The 23869-nt window shown below is 53.4% G+C and overlaps 1 protein-coding gene across 6 annotated transcripts in view; it reads right to left on the bottom strand.

Moving 5' to 3' along the window:
* Positions 1–23869, bottom strand: part of TRAPPC9 (trafficking protein particle complex 9) — a 391636-nt gene that overhangs the window by 206845 nt on the left and 160922 nt on the right. The window contains exon 18 of one of the 6 annotated variants that reach the window (XM_018058612.1): positions 12771–13785. The exons of the other annotated variants lie outside the window; for them this stretch is intronic. Within the exon in view, the coding sequence (XP_017914101.1) occupies positions 13552–13785 (234 nt within the window). The 3' untranslated portion in view covers positions 12771–13551. Of the gene's footprint in view, positions 1–12770; positions 13786–23869 lie in introns of those variants that run through there. 6 annotated transcript variants of the gene reach the window in all.

Genomic DNA, 23869 nt, shown 5'->3' on the forward strand with positions numbered 1-23869 from the left:
TGTCAAGAAGAGGCAGGGCCCCTGGAGGAGGCCTTCGGGATAAGTTCAACTGAGGGCAGGGGTGGCTTTGCAAGGCCACATGGTGGGTAGGACTGAGCCAAACCTCCATTTCCAACTTGATCAGTAATGTAGGTGCTGTTTTCATCCTAACCGATGTCTACCCTTGAATGCGCTTAAACTCGGACCCCACCCCAGGGACCCTCAGGAGGCCACTGTCCATGTTTTGCACCACACCCACAACTTCTGATCTGTCTGCAAACCGGCTGATTTGGGTGTACGGACCCCAGGCGTGCCCTGAAGTCTCCAGGCGTGATCGTCACTTGTGACATCCCTTCCCCGACCCGCCCCAAGCTCAGCAGCCCCTGGTGCCCTCAGACAACACCCTTGCGGTCCTCGGCAGGCACTGCTGCTAACTCGTCCACAGGCCCGCAGAACGCATACCCTTTGGAGCGAGGGCTGTGCTTCATTCCTGCTCGTGTCCCTGCCAGGCCCTGCACAGCGGCAGAAGGATGCCCCCGTGACTGCATGTGGAGTAACCTGAATGCTACCCCAAGTCGTGTATCCAGCAGGCCAGTCAACTCTGGGTGTCCAAAATATGCCTGGCATTGGGTTTCAAAGGATGAGAAAGGTTAAAAAACCCTTTTCAAAAAGAAGATATTTTGAACACCAGCAGCTGACACTGCAGAAGACACATGGGACTTTAGGGCCACGCACCCTGACGTAGAAATCTCTTACCATAATGTCATTAATTTGACTACTCCCGTTGACAAAAATCTGAGTTAAGCTTGATCAAGAAAATGACATTAATGTAGTCGGTCGCGGCACTTCACAGCAAGATCTTCAATCCAGCACAGGCTGCAATCACAACGGGACCATCCATCACCGATATAATCCTTTCATAATTGCTTCTAAGCTCTGGGTCATTACATTTAAGACTGAAAGACCAAGGAGGAAGAGAGCGGTAAAGCGTTGTAATTAGGAGAGAAGTAAGAGGACCAGGACGGGAAGGCACACAGGAGGCAAGTGGAGAACTGTGTCCCTCACCAGTTCCCCAGAAACTTGGGGGACACGGAAGAAGTTTCTGAAACAGGAAGGAGGCAGAAGTAGGGAAGAGGCAAGAAGACCAGGGAGGACTGCTGACGACCCAGAAATAAGACTGTTCTCCAGGCGAGGCGACCAGACACAGGGCTTCAAGAGCAAGATGTAACAACCGTCGCACAACGTGCTCGGTTACGCTCAGCCACGAGCCTCTTGATCGCCGCCGTGGAGCTAGACACGTGCTAGGAGTGGAGGGGAACAGGCGAATGACAAGCCTGTCCCTAATCGCAGGAAGCTCACACTCCAACCCGGGGCACCGATCTGAAAGGAAATTACAACACGGCGGCGTGCTAACTGTAGCAACAGGAAGCGTGCGCACAGCACAGCGAAGGCACGAGTCACTCATCATAGAAACGCAGCCTGTAGCGAGGAGGAGAGCACCAACGTGGGAACGGACACCCGCGGGGCGGGGGGGAGTTGCTGGATGAGGCAATATCTGGACACATCTACAAGGCACCCCTCTGGGCACAGGCCGGGTGTTCAGGAAACTTGCGAGCGTGTGCTCTGAGTCTCTTCAGTCACGTCCAACTCTGTGGGACCCCAAAGACTGTAGCCCACCAGGCTCCTCTGTCCATGGGATTCTCCAGCAAGAACACTGGAGTGGGCTGCCATGCCCTCCTCCAGGGGATCTTCCTGACCCAGGGATTGAACTCGTATCTCTTATGTCTGCTGCACTGACAGATGGGTTCTTTAGCACCGCCGGGGAAGCCCTCAGGAAACTCGAGATCATGAATGCTATGAGGGGGAAGGAAAGGTCGCAGGGAAGGGAGAACCTGAGCTGGAACCTGAAGGAGCCCCGAGGTGCACGAGGTGGGTAAGGTGGTCCCAAGCAGAGCAGCACGGGGCACCAGGCCAAGAGGGGTGACAAGACACCGTGAGTTGGAGGTAGATGGGGTGAAGAGGCGGGGGCAGAACGCCTGCCCGCTGTGCGAGGCGAGGGTGGGCTTCTATTCCAGAGGCCACAAGGAAAACAAAAGGGCTTAGAGCAGGGGGAGTCCTACCCTGTCTGCCTTTTAGAAAGACCACGCCGGCCACAGAGCAAAGTGCACCTCTCGGGAGACACTGTGGCCTACTGTGGCCGACCCTCAGAGGCAGGAAATTCACACCTAAAAAGCGATCGTCACTCCCCTGGGGACAGGCTGGTCTACATGTGACATGTTCTCTTCTTGTGACGATTTCAGAACAATCCAGTTAAGCACTCAACTAAAGGCTCATTTTTCCTCCTTTGAGAGGAGGTAAGAAGCGTACAGAACACGAGGGAGGGGATGAGTCACTGCTTTGGCGCTGTCATTATTTTATTGACGCTGATGGCTGTAATTTACAAATTTGGGGAGCCATTACACCAAGCCGCAGCTCTCTCTCAGGCTCTAAAATTGATTCATGGCGCTATTGTTCTTTAAAGACAGTAAACGCCTGCTGTGACTGCGAGGGTAAGCTACCCCTGGCTGTGCTCCGATGTGGGGCACACCCTTCTGGCAACAGCTGACAAGTGTGATGGCCCTCAGGGCAGGGCTGGCCGGTGCAGACTTGGACTCCTAAGACAGGAACCGTACGGGCTGGTGGGCAGGGAGGGGACGACCGCCATGGCTTCCAAGTATCCCTAACGGCTCCTGGGGAACCCCAGAGACGAGGCCGAGCTGGGGTGCTGAGTGGGCAGGGCCCGGGCTGCTGATTGTCACTCAGATGCTACCAGAGTCCACGTGCAGGAAGCCGTCCTGCACCCTCGTTCTGCACCGAGAGGAGTGTGGCACCGCGGGAGAAGGGGATCCTTGGAGTCTGAGTCTTGCTAACTTACCTTTTCTCTCACTCAAACCAGTTGCCTCATCTGTAAAGGGGGATAACAACGTGTTGTTGCGCGCTGACGGTGTCAGGACAGGACGAGATGATGCGCACGAAGCGCTGGGCACACGGCTGGAACAGGATGGCAGCTTTACTGTGTGCCAGGCGGCAAGAAACCTAAACCTACAGGAAGCGAAACAGCCTCCAACATGCTGTTTCACAGGCCTGGGCGAGCAGCAAAGGCGGGCTTGAGCCCTTCTCTCTTCAGAGGGATTTGGAAACTACTTAAGACTTTTGCTAAGAAACACAACATCAAATGTACATTGTGTGCACGGGGAGAAAGAGAACCCTTCCAAGACCTGCAAAGACCCACAGTGCACTGGTAACTCACCTCCTGTGATCCAAGCGCATTAGTTTCCGGAAATCACTGGTAATTTGAAATCCCATCTGCATGATAATTTCCGAGCTTACAAAATTCACAAAAACCTACTTTCTCACAAAAATCCCATGAGATGGTCACCATTAATCTCGCTTCACCAATCAGGCACTGAGGTTCACGGGGGTGAAGCCCTGTGCAGTGCACTGGGGTGCCCTCCTCTCCCCAGAAGCAGAAACCCGAGGGCTCGAGGGTCCACAGAGGAGCCAGGAGCGGGCACAGGACACAAAGTTCAAGCTGGAACAGAAACCAAGCTTCAGGACAGGGAGAGCCAGCTCTCCCCCGGCCTCCTGGAGAGTGGCAGAGAAACATACACACTGCACCCTCAGAATCCAGCCAGCACCTGACACCGGACGCCGTGAGTGAGTCTGCAGTGAACCAGTGTCCTTCACACAACTGTTACAGCCCCAGAGGGGTCCTGGGGTCCCAGCTGGGCGGGCCAAGGAGGCCATCATCTCCATGCCCTTCACTGGTAACCATCTGCGGGCTCTGCCCAGCCCCAATCGCCCCTTTCTTGGGAACCCGTGCTCCTATCACTAACGGGCAACGCCACCAGGAGCCGCGGTCATCACTGCCGGACTTTTGCCCCACAGGCCCCAGGCGGCAGGGCCGGGGGAGGACAGCAAAGAGACACTGAGCCCAGAAGACACTTCCTCCTGGAAGTGTGGGGACGGGGCCAAGGCAACGGTCAGACGGAGCTGCTGCGCCACCTGGGGCCATGGTAGATGGCTACTGCAGGGACCACACAGTTAGAGACCCAGAGGAGACAGCGAAAGGAGAAAAGCAAGGAGGGGTGAGAGACCGCCAGGAGAGCAACGGCGGACGTCGGGCCCGCAGGGCCTTTCCGCCCGGTCCCAGTGGCAGCCTGGCTCTGCAGTGCACCTGCCCTGGGTTCCAGGGGCCACCCAGCCTCTCCCCCAGTGCACGCCCTCTTGAGCTTAGGACGGCTTGAGCGATTTTGCCAACAACGATCAAGAGTTAACTGAGACAGGCCCCTTCTGGATGTAGTCATGCCAAAGCCGCCTGAAGTTTAAGGGGCTCCAGGAGCCCCCAGGCCACAGCTGTGTTGGAAAAAACAGGCAAGGAGCCAAAGCACACAGCAGGGGGCAAGGGCGCTGCGGTGGGGCGGGATGGTGGGGGAGGGAAGGAGGCCAGCCCCCACCCCCGCCGGCGCCTCAGCCTGCAGCCAGCCAGCACATGGCAGGAGGGCTGTGCTTTGGAATTGAGTTCAGGAAACCGAGGCTAATTTTATCCGCAGCCTGAGAAGACTCATCAGGAGGATGAATCGGCCAAACAAGATGCAGCACATGATGAAGCAAAACCAGAGTCCGTTCAGGATCACCCCAAGAATGGCTCCTCCCAGGCCCCCCTCCACCTGCGACCCCACGACCCAGCCCAGGCCACACTGCGGGCTCTCGGCCGCCACAGCCCAGCCCAGCCCCGCCCCCGGTCCCGCGGCTGCCTGGCACATCCCTCCTCCTTCAAGTGCGGTGCCCCCCACGTTCCTCCAGTCTCCAGCTCCAGCAATGTCATCTAAGTGAATGCAGTCCCCTCAGGACTGTGACATCATTCGGTCACCACACAGACACGCCTCAGCTGATACGAATATCCCAGCTTAGAGGCTAAGAAAGTGCAGCGAGAAGACATCAGTAACTTCTCCGGGGTCACTCGGCTGAGAGATGAAGCCGGGGGTTTAGCCAGGTCTTTTGATTCCAAAGGGACTTCCCAGGTGGCTCAGGGGTAAAGAATCTGCCTGCCAGTGTAGGAGACCTAACGGACGTGAGTTCACCCCAGGATGCCTAAGAGAGGGAAATGGCTATCCACTCCAGTATTCCTGCCTGGAGAATTCCATGGACAGAGAAGCCTGGCAGGCTACAGTCCATGGGGTCACAAAGAGTTGGACATGACTGGGCAGGCGTGCACACACACACACTGACTCCAAACCTTCCACCTCCTGCCACGAGGCCTCCCACATGTCACGTCCTTGCAGATTAGTTTAAGCCAGAAGGGAACTCCCCCTCCTCTCGCCTGGGCACCTGCCCTGCCAGCTCCACCTGTACCTCTGCCCACACCCACCGCAGCACCTGCAAGACTCAATTCCTTGACTCGCGTCTTACTCCGACTCCTAGTTTCATGTAGCAAACACTCAACAAACACTGGGGAGGTGGGTGAAGATCACCGTGGATGTTTCTCGAGGAAACCCCCAGGTCTGCAGCATGTGGAAGTTTGGCCCTGGTCTGGGTGGAACCACAGGTTCCACAAGGGGAGTTGGTGTGGCCCCACCCTGAACTGCGTAACTTCCATGCACACCCACGAAACAGAAATTAAGGCAAACTTGGGCTCCAGCGCTCCCTGCAACTCAAAGCACGGTGTGACTCCTTTTCCCAGCTGGACCTGAGCTTGTGATGAACAGCGCGGCGACACTGCGAGCCCCTGTCCTCAGTGACCAGAAAAAGATCGTCAGCACTGCCCTGATTCGCAAGCTTCCGAGTTCATTAATACAATACAGAGAGCCTCTCCCAGAGGGCGTGTAAAAAAGACCTTGCTTTTAAGATTTTCGGTTCCACCCAGCTCCACTGCACTATTAAACCTTTGCCTTCACCACTCGCTCATTCATCCTTCTCATTAATGCAATCAAAATTGACGACGCACAACTAACACACACCTGCGACACTCTGAACATGCCAAGGTGCAGACTGTTAAAGTCCAGGGATGAGACGGACACGTGGGAACCTGGAAGGGGTCTACATGGCACTGCTTGGTTGAGAAGAGGTGGGCCGTCCCCAGGGCGTCAGGGAGCCGCCAGTGAGAAGAAAGCTTTGCATCGCACTTTTGCGGGCACAGAGCTTCCCTTGTGGCTCAGCTGGTAAAGAATCTGCCCACAATGCGGGAGACCCTGGTTCGATTCTTGAGTCACGAAGATCCCCTAGAGAAGGCACAGGCTACCCAATCTAGTATTCTGGCCTGGACACAAAGAGTTGGACATGACCGGGCAACTTGCCCTTCACTTCACTTTTTGTGGGCACCACGGGGCTCCAGAGTTGCAGGACCTTGGGACACAAAGAGACGGTGTCGAGACACAGGTACAGAGGACAGCATGGGTAGACCACGAGAAGGTGGCGACCCGAGGGCTGCGGAAGCCTCAGTCAGACCCTCCCAGAGGGAGGGGACCCTGGCAGGGAGAGCTGGGCTGGCTGGGCCTGAGCAAAGGGGGGTGGCGGCCCAGAGTGGGACGTGTCACCGTGGCCCAGGAAGAGGCGGAGGGCCCGGCAGAGCAGCAACGGCAGCACAGGATGGCATTCAGGGAGTCAACGCAGTGTCCTCACCAATGTTCTATTTGTGGGCACGCTGAGGCTAAGACAGAAGGACGCCTTCCTCAGCGATCAGTGCAAAGAAATAGAGGAAAACAACACAATGGGAAAGACTAGAGATCTCTTCAAGAAAACTAGAGATACCAAGGGAACATTTCAAGCAAAGATGGGCTTGATAAAGGACAGAAATGGTCTGGACCTAACAGAAGCAGAAGATATTAAGAAGAGGAGGTAAGAATACACAGAAGAACTGTACAAAAATGATCTTCAAGACCAAGATAATCACGATGGTGTGATCACTCACCTAGAGCCAGACATCCTGGAATGTGAAGTCAAGTGGGCCTTACAAAACATCACTACAAACAAAGCTAGTGGAGGTGATGGAATTCCAGTTGAGCTCTTTCAAATCCTGAAAGATGATGCTGTGAAAGTGCTACAGTCAACACGCCAGCAAATTTGGAAAACTCAGCAGTGGCCATAGGACTGGAAAAGGTCCGTTTTCATTCCAACCCCAAAGAAAGGCAATGCCAAAAAATGCTCAAGCTACCACACGATTGCACTCATCTCACATGCTAGTAAAGTAATGCTCAAAATTCTCCAAGCCAGGCTTCAGCCAATACATAAACCATGAACTTCCAGATGTTCAAGCTGGTTTTAGAAAAGGCAGAGGAACCAGAGATCAAATTGCCAACATCCACTGGATTGTGGAAAAAGCAAGAGAGTTCCAGAAAAACATCTATTTCTGCTTTCTTGACTATGCCAAAGCCTTTGACTGTGTGGATCACAATAAACTGTGGAAAATTCTGTATGCAGGTCAGGAAGCAACAGTTAGAACTGGACATGGAACAACAGACTGGTTCCAAATAGGAAAAGGAGGACGTCAAGGCTGTATATTGTCACCCTGTTTATTTAACTTCTATGCAGAGTACATCATGAGAAACGCTGGGCTGGAAGAAACACAAGCTGGAATCAAGATTACCAGGAGAAAAATCAATAACCTGATACGCAGATGACACCATCCTTATGGCAGAAAGTGAAGAGGAACTAAAAAGCCTCTTGATGAAAGTGAAAGAGGAGAGTGAAAAAGTTGGCTTAAAGCTCAACATTCAGAAAATGAAGATCATGGCATCCGGTCCCATCACTTCATGGGAAATAGATGGGGAAACAGTGGGAACAGTGTCAGACTTTATTTTTGGGGGCTCCAAAATCACTGCAGATGGTGACTGCAGCCATGAAATTAAAAGATGCTTATTCCTTGGAAGAAAAGTTATGACCAACCTAGACAGTATATTCAAAAGCAGAGACATTACTTTGCCAACAAAAGTCCGTCTAGTCAAGGCTATGGTTTTTCCAGTGGTCATGTATGGATGTGAGAGTTGGACTGTGAAGAAAGCTGAGCGCCGAAGAATTGATGCTTTTGAACTGTGGTGTTGGAGAAGACTCTTGAGAGTCCCTTGGACTGCAAGGAGATCCAACCAGTCCATTCTGAAGGAGACCAGCCCTGGGATTTCTTTGGAAGGAATGATGCTAAAGCTGAAACTCAGTACTCTGGCCGCCTCATGTGAAGAGTTGACTCATTGGAAAAGACTCTGATGCTGGGAGGGATTGGGGGCAGGAGGAGAAGGGGATGACAGAGATGAGATGGCTGGATGGCATCACAGACTCGATGGACGTGAGTCTGAGTGAACTCCAGGAGTTGGTGACGGACAGGGAGGCCTGGTGTGCTGATTCATGGGTCGCAAACAGTCAGACACGACTGAGCGACTGAACTGAACTGGAGTTGAACTATCACCGAAGGCTGAGCCTTGTGCCACTCTTCCTGTAGTCTCGACTATAAGTTTTCTGCTGGGAAACCAATGGCTTCGCTCCTGCCAATACTCACCGAGGCCTCCTCCGTACCCTCTGAGCTCCTCCCAGCAGGGCTACAGCCATAAACAAAACAAGGTCCTCCATCAGCGAGACAGCCCCTGGTGAGACTCTCCCGGTGGCTCCGCGACCCCACCTCCCGGAGCTCAGACCCCCGGGACGTGGCACACCATGGCAGAGGGGATGGGCTGTGGGTGACCGTGTCACAGAGACTGTGGCTCCTGTCCTGCTGCAGGCCCTCCCCCTGTCCCCCTCTTTTCCCCTTGTTTCCCTTCCCTCATGTCTTTGGGGAGGCAAGCAGCCACCTGGGGTCAGCCTGCATGCTGCACCTTGGCTGAAGTGCCACCGGCCCGGAACGCCACTAACTCTCCTGCAGGGGCAGAGGGAAGCAGCCGCAGCCCATGACGGCTCTTTCCACATCTGCCTGGGAGCAGCACCTGCCCTGTGTTAGATCCCAGGATGGCTGTGGCAGATGACCACAAACTCAGTGGCTCAAAACACACCTGCTGAAACTCGTGGAGGTTGCCAGTCCTGGGCTCAAGGTGCTGGCAGGGCAGGTTCCTCCAGGAGCTTCAGGGCACTCTGGCTCCTGGCCATTCCCAGTTTCCAGAGCCAGCTGCACTCCTTGGCTCAGGGCCCCTTCTCAGCATCACCCCAACCTCCTGTTTCCATGGCCCGGCCTCCCTCTGATAAGGACCCTTTGACAGTCGTCCTGGGTCCAGCCAGACGGTCCCAGACAACCTGCCATCACAGGCTCCCTAACCTCACCACACTGCACACCCCTCTGCCATGTGAGGGAGCACATCACAGGACTGAGGGTCAGGGCTGGGCATCTCGGTGGGACACCATCCCCTCTACCTTGTGCCCCGCGCACTCATGGGGGCCAAAGCCTGCTCTCCACAGGGTACACAACCTCCTGGAGAAAAGCGTCCCTGTTGTCTGGCTCTAGGGAATACACAGTTTCGTGTTTTGCAGAGCTGGAAGGGAGGATGTTCAGAATCCTCAGGTTTGAATCTTGCATTCTTAGGATAAAAGAGCACTGAAGGCAGCTGCTGATGAAACTGTGAGGCCTCGCCGCTGCCCAGCAGGGTGGCCTTAGATCACCCCTGACCCTGCTGTTCTCATCTTAGGGGAAAACAAGTCTTTTGCTGCTTCCAGACCGGGGCAGAGGTGGGCAGTGGAGCGGGGCAGGTGGGAGGCCAGGAAGGATGCTGACACGGGGGTGGGACCATGGAGAGCACAGGGGACGCCACACCCCCCCGAGGCTGAACAGGCAGCTGCGCAGAGGGTCAAGAGAGAGGACACAAGGCTGCGTTGCTGGGGATGAAGCTCCCCCTAGAGGCCACGCGGGACGCACAGATGAGGGGGCAGCTCAGGAGACCCAGCAAGAAACACCAGGAACCCCACCTCCAGGACTGAAGCAGAGACGGGAGGGTCCAAACAGGTCTGAGAGCGGCCATCGCTCGTGCATATGGAGCTCCAGAGAAGGCACCTCTAACCTGGGGTCACACAGAGAATGGCAGCGGCCTGAGGAGGAGGGCTAGGAGTGGTGGGAAAGCGCTAAGTTGAGCTCAGTCCCTCAGTTGTGTCCGACTCTGTGACCCCATGGACTATGGCAGGCCAGGCCTCCCTATCCATCACCAACTCCCGGTGATGCTCAAACTTATCTCCATTGAGTCGGTGATGCCATCCAACCATCTCATCCTGTCGTCCCCTTCTCCTCCTGTCTTCAGTCTTTCCCAGCATCAGGGTCTTTTCCAATGAGTCAGATCTTCACATCAGGTAGCCAAAGTATTGGAGTTTCAGCTTCAGCATCAGTCCTTTCAATGAATATTCAGGACTGATTTCCTTTAGGATGGACTGGTTTTATCTCCTTGCAGTCCAAGGGACTCTCAAGAGTCTTCTCCAACACCACAGTTCAAAACCATCAATTCTTCAGCGCTCGGCTTTCTTTATAGTCCAGCTCTCACATCCGTACATGACCACTGGGAAAACCGTAGCTTTGGGGCTGGGGTGATAGAAACGTGTACACCTGCCATGAGCCATCCTCCGGACAACTAAACCAGCACTTTATTGCACGTAACTTACACCGCAGCGAAGGAGATTTAAGAGAGCCGGTCAGGAGGACTCAAGGCCATCGGCTGGGAAGAGGAGAAAGGCCAGGAGACAGCAGATGAGAGAAGGCGTTCTCAGAAGAGGGGGCCCCAGGGGGCGTCTCCAGCATGGGACGGCCTGCAGCCACCAGAGAGGTGGCCACTTACGGGCCCACCTCAGCACTGGACTCGCAAGGCGCCAGCTCCAGACAAGCAAATGAAGTGATCTAGCCCCAGCCTGTAGGAAGAGGGGGTCTCTCAGGGAACACCAGCGGCCCTTGCTGATCAGACAGTCATCAAAATGGGACATTCTGTGATATATAAAAGCTCTAAGATAGGGTCCAATTCAGTCTGTGGTGGAACACAGGAAGGATGATGATCCTAAAATTAAATGACATCATTTGTCGACATCATAGCTTTCTCATCGGAACTCCAGCAGTGGTATTTTAAATGAAAAAGCAACATTCAATCAGCACGATATATTTAGCGAGAGCAAAAGCAGCGGGTAGAAGTGGCCCAGCCTGGCGAACTTGGCCAAAGCTCACCTCCCAGCCCGACACCCGCCGGGACACAGGGGAGCCCTGCAGCATTGGGGGCCAGCTCCGCACCCTGGGGCCCTTGGACTGGGTGGGAGCCCTGGTCCGTGTAGGTGGGCAGAGCGCCGAGTCTGGAGCAGAGCCCACCTGCCTTGCACAGCCACGTCGGGGCCTCTCTCCCTAGCAAGTGCGTCTGGGCCACCAGTCCTCTATTTGGAAACCACTGAAGAGAGACGCCCCTTTGCAACAGAATGAAAGACGGTCCTGGGCAAAAAAAAAAAAAAAGACCATTTAGTATGCTGCTTTTCTCAAAGCAGATGTCAGAGGTGTTTCTTCAGAACAAACGAGAGGCTACACAGAAGCTCCTTGAGGGCACAGTGAGTCAGTGCAGCTGGCTGCCCAGCAAGATGGACCGAGGCTCAACACGTATGCATTTGTGGGTTTAAAACCAACAAGCACACAAATGAAATGCGTCGTGCGCGTGCACACACACAGCCACGTGCAATACAAAGCGAAGGAGCAGGAGTCAGATGATCCTCAGTGAGCTGGCCACCGGCAGGGAGACGCAGTTCCATAGCAGCCTGCCCGCCCGGCAGGGCGCACCACCGCACAGCTCTCTCCAATAGGACAGCGGGCCCCCGGGGGCAGAGGCCGTGCGCTACGCTTGGCCACACACCAGGCAGGCAGACCAGGACCTGGTGCACAGCAGGCGCTCAATAAACGCCAAGAGGCGAACAAACCAAAGAACCGTTCAGCCTCCATTTAAAGAGCTGTTTCAACAATGCGGGGTCCTTTTTTGGTAAGCACAGGTTTCACCGATGATAATATATATATATATATTCCAGAAATCATTTCCTTTGATCAGTAAACATTTAAGGGAGATACACGCTTGATGGCAAAAGCGATCCCATCGGAGAAAGACCCACCACATCCACAAGTATCACTCCTACACATAAACCAGAAAAAGTCTAAAACTATGATAGTAAAACTCTAAGGTTTGGGGTTTTTGGGGTTTTTTTTTTTTTTTTTTTTTGCCTTTTCATCCTGTTCATGGGGTCCTCACAGCAAGAATATTGGAGTGGTTTGCCATTCCCTCCTCCAGGGGACGTTTTGTCAGCGTCCTCCACCATGACCTGAACATCTTGGGTGGCCCTGCACGGTGTGGCTCATAACTCCATTGAGTTATGCAAGCCCCTTCGCCACAACAAGGCTGTGATCCATCACATCGATTCAGCGGACATGAATCTGAGCAAACTCCAGGAGATAGTGAAGGACAGGGAAGCCTGGAGTGCTGCAGTCCATGGGGTCACAAAGGGACAGAGACGACATAGCAACTGAACAACAGAAAGTTTACGGATATTTACGTCTGTTGCTCCACCGGGGTCTTGTCGAAAATGAAGGCCCCGAATATGAGATAAGACGGTTGGTCTGGATTAGCCGGAAGTCACAGACGCTAAAGCCCAAACTCACCTTTAAAAAGTGTTGGCAAGGCTGCATCTTTTGCAGGGTGAGTAATAAACCAACAAAGACAGCATCTACCCGACTCACTAAAATGATTCACAGTGGAAATCTAAATTGGCTTTTCAGCCAAAAAGAAAGATGGGACAGACCACGACGTGCGGAAAACATAAGCGTTCACAGTTTGTTTAATTTGTTTTCATCAAGAGCAAAGGTAGGAAGCACTCCCCTCAATCTTCTGCGGTCCTCAGTCACTGCTTATTTCCGATCACAGACGCTCAGTTCAGTCAAGATTAGGCTTGATACTGAGACAGCCTAAAGATGGCTTCATTTACTTTGAAACAGGGGAAAAAAAAAAAAAAAAAAAACACAAGTTTTCAGGGAAACCACTCCCAGCCCCAGTGTTAGTCAGCATGCAATCCAAAAGGAGATGGCTGGGTCTTCAGGGGGCTTCTGACTTCTGCCACGAACAAGGGACTGAGGCTGCCCAGCTTCGCACCAGAGACGGGGACGCGGGCCGGCAGCCTCAGAGCCGAGGGAGCCGAGGAAGCATCTCGGGGAAGGGCAGCCTCTGCCCTCGCCCTACAGCAGCTCTCACCGCAAGCCCCAGCCCCTGCATCCAGAAGGAAGACAAGCTGGAGAGTTGGGGGAGGCAAGTTCACCTTCTCTGAAGGCAGTGAAAGAAGGGAGGGAGCACCAGCCGAAGCTGTGGACACACGCTGCGGACCCTGAGGGCCACCCTGAGGCAGGGACCGCGGGCACTGCACCCGTCACAGCACCCAGACCACTGTCCACAGCAGGGCGCTGAGGCTCGCGGAGAAGGGCTGACCTGCCCAAGCGGCCAACAGAGTTAGCCAAGGCACGGGCGCGCGGCCCTGCAAACAGGTCTGAAGTCCGTCGCCCTTTCCGCCTGTCCACGCTGCCCCAACAAGTCCTCCTGATGACGAGTCCACGCTGCGCCGTGAACTGTGCACTCACGGTTCTGAAAGCGGGCAATCGCACAGCTGACGTGCTAAGTCGCTTTGGCCGTGTTCGACTCTTTGCCGCCCCATGGACCCGTAGCTCGCCAGGCTCCTCCGTCCGTGGGATTCTCCAGGCAAGCATACTGGAGTGGGTTGCCAATTTCTTCTCCAGGGGATCTTCCCGACCCAGGGACTGAACCCACAGCTCCCTGTTAAGAAGACTCCTCCATGGAAATCGCTGTCACTCTGCCAACAAAGTGAATTTTCATGGGGTTTTCAGTTAACAGAAGGCAAACTCCTCCATCCTGAGTCTCAAGTCACCACTAAATCTCATTCCAGTCCTCTACATACATCAGTTTCATGAGCAGCAGCAATAGTTAGCCTCCCATCTCCGTCTTGAGCAGTTCAGTCCAGGCATCATTGGGTGAGGTGGGCATGACAGGCGCCCATGAGGAAGGGAGGCTGGGTGTCGGGTGGCTGAGCCCAGAGAGCTGGGCACCAAGGGAGAGGCGCCCACTACAGGGAGTCAAAGCCCAAAAGAGCTGAGGAGGACACTGGTGGGGCAGGCCTGGGGTGCAAGGGGCTCCAGGGGGAGGGCTGGTCTGCCCTGGCTGGTGGAGCCCCATAAACGTTCATCATTAAAATGGTATAAAATAAGACAAAAAATTAAAATAGCCTATTATTCCATCACTAAGGTAATAGCCATGAATTCCACATGCAGCCTTTTAGCCTTTTTTTTCTATGCATAGATTTTTAATAAACTGAAATTACACTGTAAAAATATTTTATAATGTACTTTTGCAGCTTTTTTTAGTGGCTGCCCATTCTTCCATTATAAAGCTGTTCAATAATTCAATTAATCAATCCTCTGTTATACCACACTCAGATTGTTTCCAATTTTTCCTTTGTTATAAATAACCCTCTTTGCATGCAAAGCCTTTTGCGTATTAGATTTTTTCCCTCCTTAGGGTGTATTAGAAGTAGAATCACTGGGTAGTAGAATATGGACTTTGTGGAGGGTTTGACTCACACAGGACTGCCAAACTGCCCACTGAAACATTATTCTGAACTATATATACTACACAAGCTATATTGAGACGTCTCCACTAAAAACTGCTCTGGGTTTTCACAGAATCACCATCTGCCCAGCACTGAGCTGCTTAGCAGGCCTCCTTACAGACACACAGAGCTCATCTAGCCTCTGAACAACGCCCTGAGGACGGAAAGGAAATCGCCAACCTCTAACTACATATTGAAGAAGTCAAGCTCCGCGGGTCAAGTGCTTTGCCCCAGGCCTCGGAGCTCACAAGGGCTGGAGCTGCACGGGCTTTCAGTCCCTGCATGCCCTTCCTCCTAGCCAGCTTTGTCTCCTGGCCAACAGCCTACGTCTTCTCGCAGCAAATGAGACCCGAGACCTGCGCCTTCACAAATGTCTTTAGGAAACAAAGTCTTGAGGCTGAGTCGCCCAGACTCAGCTGCCCACGTGGTCCTCTGCAGCCACACGTTCCAGGCATCACAGGCAACCACTGGCCTCTGCACACGTGCTCAGTAGCACCTCCTGACCTGGAATTTGGCAGTGGCATCAGATTCCACACCAAAAGCATAAGCAAAATCAATAAAAATAAAAACTCTTGTGCGTCGAAGGACTTAAATCAAGAAAGCAGAAAGACCACCTACAGAATGGGAGGAAATATTTGAAAATCATAGGTGATAAGGGTTTCATGCTTACAATATATGAAGAACTCAAAAACAAAAAGACAACCCAACTAAAAAAAAAAAATAGCCAAAGGACTTAAATAACTATTTCTCCAAAGAAGATGTGAGTCCATGAAAAGATGATCAGCACTGTTGGTCATCAGGCAAATCATAACCACAGTGAGATACAACTTCACACCTACTGGGCTGGCTATACTAGAAACAACAAGTAACAAATGCTGATGGGGATGTGGAGAAACTGTAACGCTTACATGTTGCTGTTGGGAATTAAAACGGTGCAACTACTGTAGACCACAATCTGGTGCTTCTTCAAAGAAAAGGCATCTATACAGGCACACACACAGCAGGGTTCTAGCCAGCTACTGCACGGGAGTCGGGGAGAGCGGAGGGTGGGCGGGGTGGGGGATCTGGAAGGCCAGGGGGAGCTTTCATGGGGCAAGCAAGGGCTCTAAGGAGAAGACTGACAGAAGCAGCTGTCTTAGAGAGACCCACAACAATGATAAAACAAAAGGGACTCGCGACGCGACTTCAACCAGGAAGACGATCAATTACTGCGGGGGAGCGGGGAGACGGGTCACGTTCTCCGCCTTCCTGTGAGGTTCCCGTAACGTCGAGAGGAAGGCAAGGACGCTCAACGGGCCCTAAAAGAAGGGGAGTTGGTACTGGCGGGCCTGTGGGGCAGGGTTGGAAGGGAGAATAGGCAGAGGGACCCGGTCTGGGAAAATCAGGTTCCCCCCAGAAAAAGCCCTGAGGCTTCCCTGACGGCTCAATGGGTAAAGAACCTGCCTGCAATGGAGGAGAGCATGAGACGCAGGTTCGATCCCAGGGTCGGGAAGATCCCCTAGAGGAGGAAAGGCACCCCACTCCAGTATTCTTGCCTGGGAAATCCCAAGGACAGAGAAGCCTGGCGGGCTACACTCCATGGGGTTGCGAAGAGTCGGGACAGGACTGAGCAGGAGCACAAAACCAGGTGGCCAGCGGGGCCCACAGCGGGGGCACTGGGCAGAGCGGGCTGCCTGCCGGGTGGGCGGGGGCTGCTCAGCGCCCCTCACGGCTCTGTCACACTCCCTACTGCATACCTCGTGCCCAGGACCTGCGGGCAAGGATGGGTGAGACACTCTGGAAAGGGCCAGAAGGGACGAGAGCCCTAATCCTGGCCTCCAGGAACTCAGAGCCGAGGGCCTGGGAGGAACTCCAGGGGAGGCAGGGGAGGAGGAGGAGCAGCGGTCAAGGCTTCAGGAAGAAGCAATATTTGAGCTAGGCCTAGAAGGGGGATCGGACCCCAAGGCGCAGGTGAAAGGGAGCATGACAAGTGGCAGTAAGCCCAGCGACAGCCAGGGAGGAGGCCGCTGGGGAGCACCAGGGCCACACTCCAATTCAGGGTTGGCAGTGCAGCGAGCACAGTCCACACTCGAACCCTGGCTGTGGCCGTGCGGGTATGCTCGGACCCAGATGCGTCAGGACACTTGCTGGGCACCTACCACACACAGACCTGCCTGCGCCTCCCCCCAGGCCACGCCACGCCCTGTCCGAGCACCGGGATCTCCAGTGAGAGATGCAGCGCCTCCAACCCCGGCCCCACCCACCCCTGACTGGCGGAGTCTTCCGCCCGCTGGGCACAGGCCCCTCAGAGGAGTCGTGCCCCGTGACATCTGGAGAGAACCTGCTTCTCTGCTGCGTCTCATTCAGCCTGTGAAGCAGGTACTGGTAGCTCTACTCTGAACAGGAAAAACGGAGGCTGAGTGATATTACGTATCTTGTTCAAGATGGTAAGTCAGTCGACTTCCAAATCCACGTGTGTCTGATTCTGGAATCTGGGCTTTAAGCATATCACGCGGGGTCTCCCTGAGTGTTGGCACGCACGTGGCAATGTCACTGTCGTGCCACGGAGGCAATGATTCAAACAGCAGCTGACGCTTGGGCAGGAAAGATCGATGCAGGAGGCACCGCTTCTCCGCTTGGACAGTCTCTCTCTGCTATTTTAAGAAAGCCTGGGAGAGGCCAGAAGGACGCGGCACACCCTAAAGGCCCTTTCCAGAAGCTGCCTCTGCCGGCTCTGTGATCTGCCTGACATTCTCTCGGTGCACCTCCGCGCCCCTCTCTGCACTTGCTGGAATTAATGGTGACCTTCAGTTCAGGCTGCGCTGATTTCAGAGGGCGAGGGGCCAGCTTCTCCGCCTCGGCCGACGCTGCCCCCGAATGGGAACAGGAGCTCAGAACAATAAGCGCATCCCGTCTCGTCTGCTCAGGGTCTAAACCAGCAGAAATACAGACTGACAGGAATGTAGCCAGTGTGCTATGCCTTAATGAGAAAGAGACAAGTGGTTATAAAACACACACACACACAAAAAAAAAATTCGAAGGAAAAAGGAGAGGAGAGAGGAGGTCTGGCTTCAGACTCAGCAGCAGTCAAGCCCAACCCAGGTGGGTGGCGACGGCTGTAGCTGCGGTCACGGGCCAGGCGCACTGGCTGCGGGCGCAGAGCCCGGTCGGTGCACAGGCCCGCCTGGACCACACAGGCGCCCAGCGGGCTCTCTCCTCGATGGCATCACAGCCTGGGGGCAGCCACACAGGACTCCTGGGGACAGGAGACGGCACAGACGTCCACGCCGCGTGCGTCCTAGAGAGGGCAGCCAGAGAAAGGGCCAGCACAGAAGCAAAGGCCAGCACAGCTCGAGCTTCCCAGACCCGTGACTCCAACAGGCCCAGAGGTCCTGGGGAGGACAAGTCAAGGACCGGCGGTGCCGGTGGCCCGTCCCCTCTGCCGGGGTGGTCCGGCCCCGCCCTTCCTGGCGCCCTCCCACCCAGACCTAAGGCCCACTGGACCCCGTGACACTTTTCCTAACACCCTCCCAGATGGTAGGTATCGCCCTGCCTTGTAGTAAAAGCTTCACCTTGAGTGCACTGTGCGCCTAACAGTTTTCTCCTAAAAACAGCTACGGGGCTTAGGATCCAGTATTTCTACTCTGAGGTTAATGTCCAGCAAAAACATGTAAATATGTGAAGCAAAAAGACCCAAGAGCATCCATCCCGCACTCTTACATAATAGTCCTGAACAGGGAATGACCCAAAGGCCCATCAGTAGAATGAATGAGTCAGATTCTGGAAAAAGCGCAGGTTTTAGGACGTAATTTACATGAAGCTCACAGACAGGCCAGATGACAGACGGTGTGAGACTCCAGAGCAGGGTGACCGCGGGGCGGGGGTGGAGACTGGGCAGAGCCCCACGAGGAGGGCCTTCAGATCATTTTCCAGGAGGGCACTGGGCTCGGAGCCACTGTGATAGGTGGCCTCTGGCACTCAGGAACGAGAATTTAAACCAAGGGGTTTTTTCACAATAAAGACTGTTTATTTTCACTGGACTATGGACACCAGTAAGCATCCATGTATCTGTGGGCCTCACTACCTAGAGCGCGAGCTCCCTGCGTGGGACTGTGCTTTTCCCTGCCTGGGAGGATGCGGGTGCACGGCTCCGGTTGGGTCCTTATATGTAAGAGTTCAAAAGCATCAAAAAAGTGGACTACCCCTTAGAAGCTGCATGACAGATGTAGGATTGCTCATTGTATTATTCTCGATATCTTTTTGGTATATCTCAAGTAGTTACTAATGTTTTAAAAAACACACTCCACCAAAGGAAAAAAAAATCACTGATCTCTTAACTTCATTTTCATCTGTTCATTCATTCAGCACTCTTGGCACCTATTATAAGCCAAGATCCTCAGGTCAGTTCCAGCCCCACAGGAGCTCAGAGCCTGATGGCGGGGGACTGAGAGAGGAGGCTGGGAAGAGCAGGACTGCCAAGGGTCAGGACCATGCCCGGCAGAGGCAGCATCGTCAGGGGGCGTTCACAGGCAGGGACAGGTAACCAACTCTGTGCTGGGCAGGCAGGGAGGTGGGCACAGACGACTTCCTGGAAGCAGACCCGTCCTCTCATGTGGACCACTCGTGGAACCCGGAGCTGTTCTTTCTCCATTTTATCCAAGGAAATGAAAGCCAACCAGCACAGCCTGGCATCCTGACATCCCAGCTACCGGCAGTGGTCCTCCTACTAGGACCCACAAACATCTCATCCCAGGCTTCCAAAGGCCCCTGCACCTAACCAGCTCCCTCCAGAGGAACACCATCTTCCTTCTAACTGGCAGGGTCACCCCTGCTTTTCTGCTGCTGTGTGTATGTTCACGTTGCTTAACACCTTGCTCCCCCCACAATACCTGGCGTTTAACCAGATCACAGAAATGTGAAAGACAATTCGCTTCGACTAAACAACGCTCTTATATACCAATTAAGAAAAAATTCAATGCATCTCAGAATTCCCCCAGCAATACTGCAGAGTCCACTATCTTTCTGCCTCCAGAATCCTGCCACACTATTCATGTAGCTGCCTTCATAAAGCAGGAGATAGACCAAGTCAATTTTTCCCCTCAATCACCGGTAATTCCTCAGCTTGGCACTCTGCCTCCCTCGGTCCAGCCTGTGGGATCCTTGCAGCCTCAGCGCCCACGAGACTGCCTCCAAGGACCGGCTCATGCTATGGTCACTGCCCCGTAGGCTGGGCACTGCCACACACTCCCCTCAGCCAAGACTACCCCACCCATCCTGATCACCATTCATCCTTGAGGACTGGCCCACGTGGCAACGTTCATGTCTCTACAGAGCACTTCTGCTCTTTCTGTAACACTGATGTTGTTCTTCACTCCAGAGTAATTAACTGCTCGTTTCCTCTTCCAACTCTAAGCTACCTGTGGGTAGGAGAACCAACCCCATTTCTAACACAGCACAATGAGGGCTGGTTAAAATGGGGGGCGGGGCAGCAATAAGTCTACTTATCTGATTATGTCTCTGCTTCCTTTGAACCCTGCGACAGATCAATCCTTCCAGGCAAATCAGGACTGAAATTACATGCCAAGCAACGCCAGTTTTAGGGCTTGTCATTGTGGCGTTCCAGTTAATGAATGAGTATTAATAAAGAGATGCTTGCATTGTTTAAATGGGTAAGTTGCAAAGCCGGAGAAATCACAGGTAGAGAAGCAGGAAGGATGGGTCTTAAGGCACTGAGGCTTCTTTCTCCTCACGTGCGAGTCCATATTCACATTTAGAAGATGATTTTAACACCCTGGTGCTCAGCAATGGCTACAAAACCAACTTTATTGCGCTGCTTTTTTTAAGGGCAAGGGAGGAGCCGCTACTGATATTGATCACTCATGCTCCCACTCATTCATCGAGTTTATTCACTGCTTAAGCACAAAGTGCACTCAGTTTTTGTCTCCATTTCAGAGCACATGGATGCATTCAAACACTGCTGAGCACCCTGGGGGAGCAAAGCATACCGACCGGGAGACTCTTCCAAGGCAAAAGGGTTAATGGTAACTATGGCAACCGTCTCCAGGAATAGCATCATCTGCAGCAGCATTCATGCTGGGCCAGTCGACAGGATGGTTATAAATATACCTATTAGCAGCCTGAGCTGAATCTTTAAACAGCACTGTTGGGAGAAGGGATGTCTAAAAATAGCTCCACACGACTGCATTTGAAGACGTGTCCTCAGAAACACTGCATCTCGTGCACAGGCTCACACACGAACAGAACAAGCTTTCATTTTCTTCCTCCCATGTGCCGAGAAGTGAACGCTGGAGGACCACAATAGAATACGCGACACTTGATGCCCTTCGGCTGTCACTGTAACGTTCCGTAAAGCCAGCCCCCAGAGCACAAAGGGGGTCCAGCTTCGCAACTGACTGGAGCCACTGCCCAGCGCCTCGTGAGTGGGCGGCTCCCCAGCGGGCCCCATGGGTGACGCTCGCCAGAAGGGCCGCCCCTACAGTGACCCCGCGTGGAGGGGGGCGGGCCGGAGTGGACAGCAGCTCCTGAGAAGGGGTGCCCGTCCCCGCCCTTTCTCCACGCCAGGTTCAGAGGCCATATCTGCACAGTCTTGCCTGATTTCTGCTACTTCTACCTGGAGGGACATCTCGCCCACGCTCTTCCTAAAATATGGGTTATTTTCCACGTAGGTGCAGAGAGCTCAGAACCGGAGAGCTGCAGGCTTGCATTTCAGCTCAGCCACATCGTTAGTTGACTTCATAAATAAATTAGTCCCAAAAACTTCATTTCTTCATTTATGAAAAGGCATCATGAGATGCCTACTGGAGAGCTATGGAATAAATCAGAGCAGGAGAGAAAGATGCCCAGCATCTGGAGGCACACAGCTCGGGCGTTTTCCTCCTGTGTGCCCCTCTCCCCTACTCACACAGAAGACAGGGGCCAGGTCCCCGCAGCTCTGCGTCCCCGCAGCTCTGCGTCCCCGCAGCCTGGTGACCAGCGCGGGGGCAGCTGCCAAGAAAACGAACACGGGATTCACCACAGGCCATCCTGCCCCGGGACACGGGCACAGAGCGGCACCGCCACGCGGCCGCCCGCCCTCCGTGCCAACCGTCACGATTCCTCCACCATCCCAGCAGTCAGAAGAGAGATGAAACCACATTCCTGCTGCAGCCCTAAAGGACACGGGCAATAGAACGCACGCGGGAGGAAGAGATGTCACAGAGAGGCGCACGGACACGCACCACAGCCCTGGAAGAGCAGCGGGCGCCCGGCCAGGAGCTCTGGACCCGAGGGCCCCGCCCCACGTCTGCCCGCAGATGGGGACCCACATGAGGGCTCTCAGCCCAGCAGGTCTCACTTACCTGGTGCGTAAGCCTCGGTCTCCTCTCCCAGGAGATGCAGGGTCTGCCTCACAGAGGTGTGGGGAAGCTGTCTGAGATACCGCAGCTCAGAAGGTGCTGGGTCTGCTTCCCCCGACCCTCGGGCTGAACCCCTAGGACCCTTCTCTCTGGCCGGGCTCAGCCAAAGAAGGAAAGACAGGAGACCCAGGCACAGTGGGAGGGGAAGCTGGGGTCTGGGCCCCTGGCCCAGTGGGGCTGGGTGCCCACAGCCCTGCCCAGCCGTGCTTCCAGCAGCTCCCAGAAGGCTCTGGTAACACCATTCCTCCCCCGGGAAGTGCCAGCTCCCCCACCCCACCCCACCACACACACAGACCATTCTCTAACTTCTGACTGATTCCCACAGCCATGAACATCCCCCGTCCAGGCTGGGTACCAGTCCTCTGCTGGTGATGCTTGCTGGTCACACCTCCCTCTCTGTGTGCTTAACTCTCTGGTACCAATTTTGTTTATCATATTCCAATTCTCTTTTTGCTCCACATGTCTGATCAAATGTTTCAGTATCATTTTTGAAAAGGTTCTCGCTTTCTCTCACTGATTTAGGATGACCCCCATCATTCCGTAACCCATCAACTCTAACATTCTCATCAGGACATTTTTATAAAACTATGTTAGGTCTGCCATCTGGCTGACAACAATTATAAAACATCATATGTTGTAAGATGAATGTGTACTTCAGAGACAACACAAAGGTACATCTTAGAATTACTGAGATTGGGGCTGTCAGATTTCACTATACCTATGGGGGGTCTGACGTGGACCCTTCTGTTCCCTTTTACAAAATGTGTCTGTTTCTGTACGTTTAACAGATGTGTTAATTACTCTTGTTTCATAAGCCTTAATACTTCACAGGGCAAGATTCCCTGACTTGCTCACATTTTTCAGCTCTCCTGGATATTCTTGGCTCATTCTCCTTTCATTAGAAATTCTAACATTAGCTTGTCAGGCTGATCTGAAAACTCCTTTTGGAATTCTGTTAGGGGTGATATGTGACTCACAGATAAACCTGGGATTGAGCTGACATCTTCACAACACTGAGTCTTCCCAACCACAAACATGGAAAATAGTTCAGGATTTCACCAGGTCTGCTTCTAAGGTTTGTAATCCTCTTCATAAAGATCACACTTACATTATTAGACTTTTTTTTTCTAAGTACATTGGAGTATCTATGGATCTCGTGAAAGGGAATAATTTAAATTGCATTGTCTAATTATTTTCATAGATATGCTATTAATTTTTTTTAATACTGAATCAAGAGAGCTTATTGAATACTCACCAATTCTATAACAGATATCTGCAGGTTCTCTTGAATTTTCCTTATAAATGATCAGGGCGATCATCCACAAATAAAGACAGCTTCGTTTCTCCCATTCTAACATGAACCAGGATCTCGTGTTTTCCGTCTCCTTACTGCATCAGCACTGAGACAATCTCCAGTGGGAACACTGACAGCAGGCAACCCTGTCTCATTCCTGACTTTGACTTCAAGGTAATGTGTCACGGGACTTGGTCGGTGGGGCAGTGGTTGCGCATCTGCCCTGCAATGCAGGGAGCAGAGGTTCAACCCCTGCTTGGGGAATTAAGATCCCACACGCCTAGGAGCACACAAGTTCACGTGGCACAACTACCGAGCCTGGGCGCCCCCGCTAGAGAGTCCACGCGCCTCGGTCAGACAGCCCAGGCAGCACAACGAAAACGACCTCCCGTGCTGGAGCCACGACCCGAGGCCGCCACATGGAGAAACGAATGAACACACACAGGGTACGTGTCAACAGATTTGCGGTGTCCTATGGACTTCTCATAGATGCCTTTCATGAAGCTAACAATGCTCCCTTGAAGTCTTATTTTACTAAGAGCTGTTAGAAATACACATTGGGTTTTATTTAATTTTCTGTATC

This window comes from Capra hircus, chromosome 14 (genome assembly GCF_001704415.2).
Source record: "Capra hircus breed San Clemente chromosome 14, ASM170441v1, whole genome shotgun sequence".
NCBI lineage: Eukaryota > Metazoa > Chordata > Mammalia > Artiodactyla > Bovidae > Capra > Capra hircus.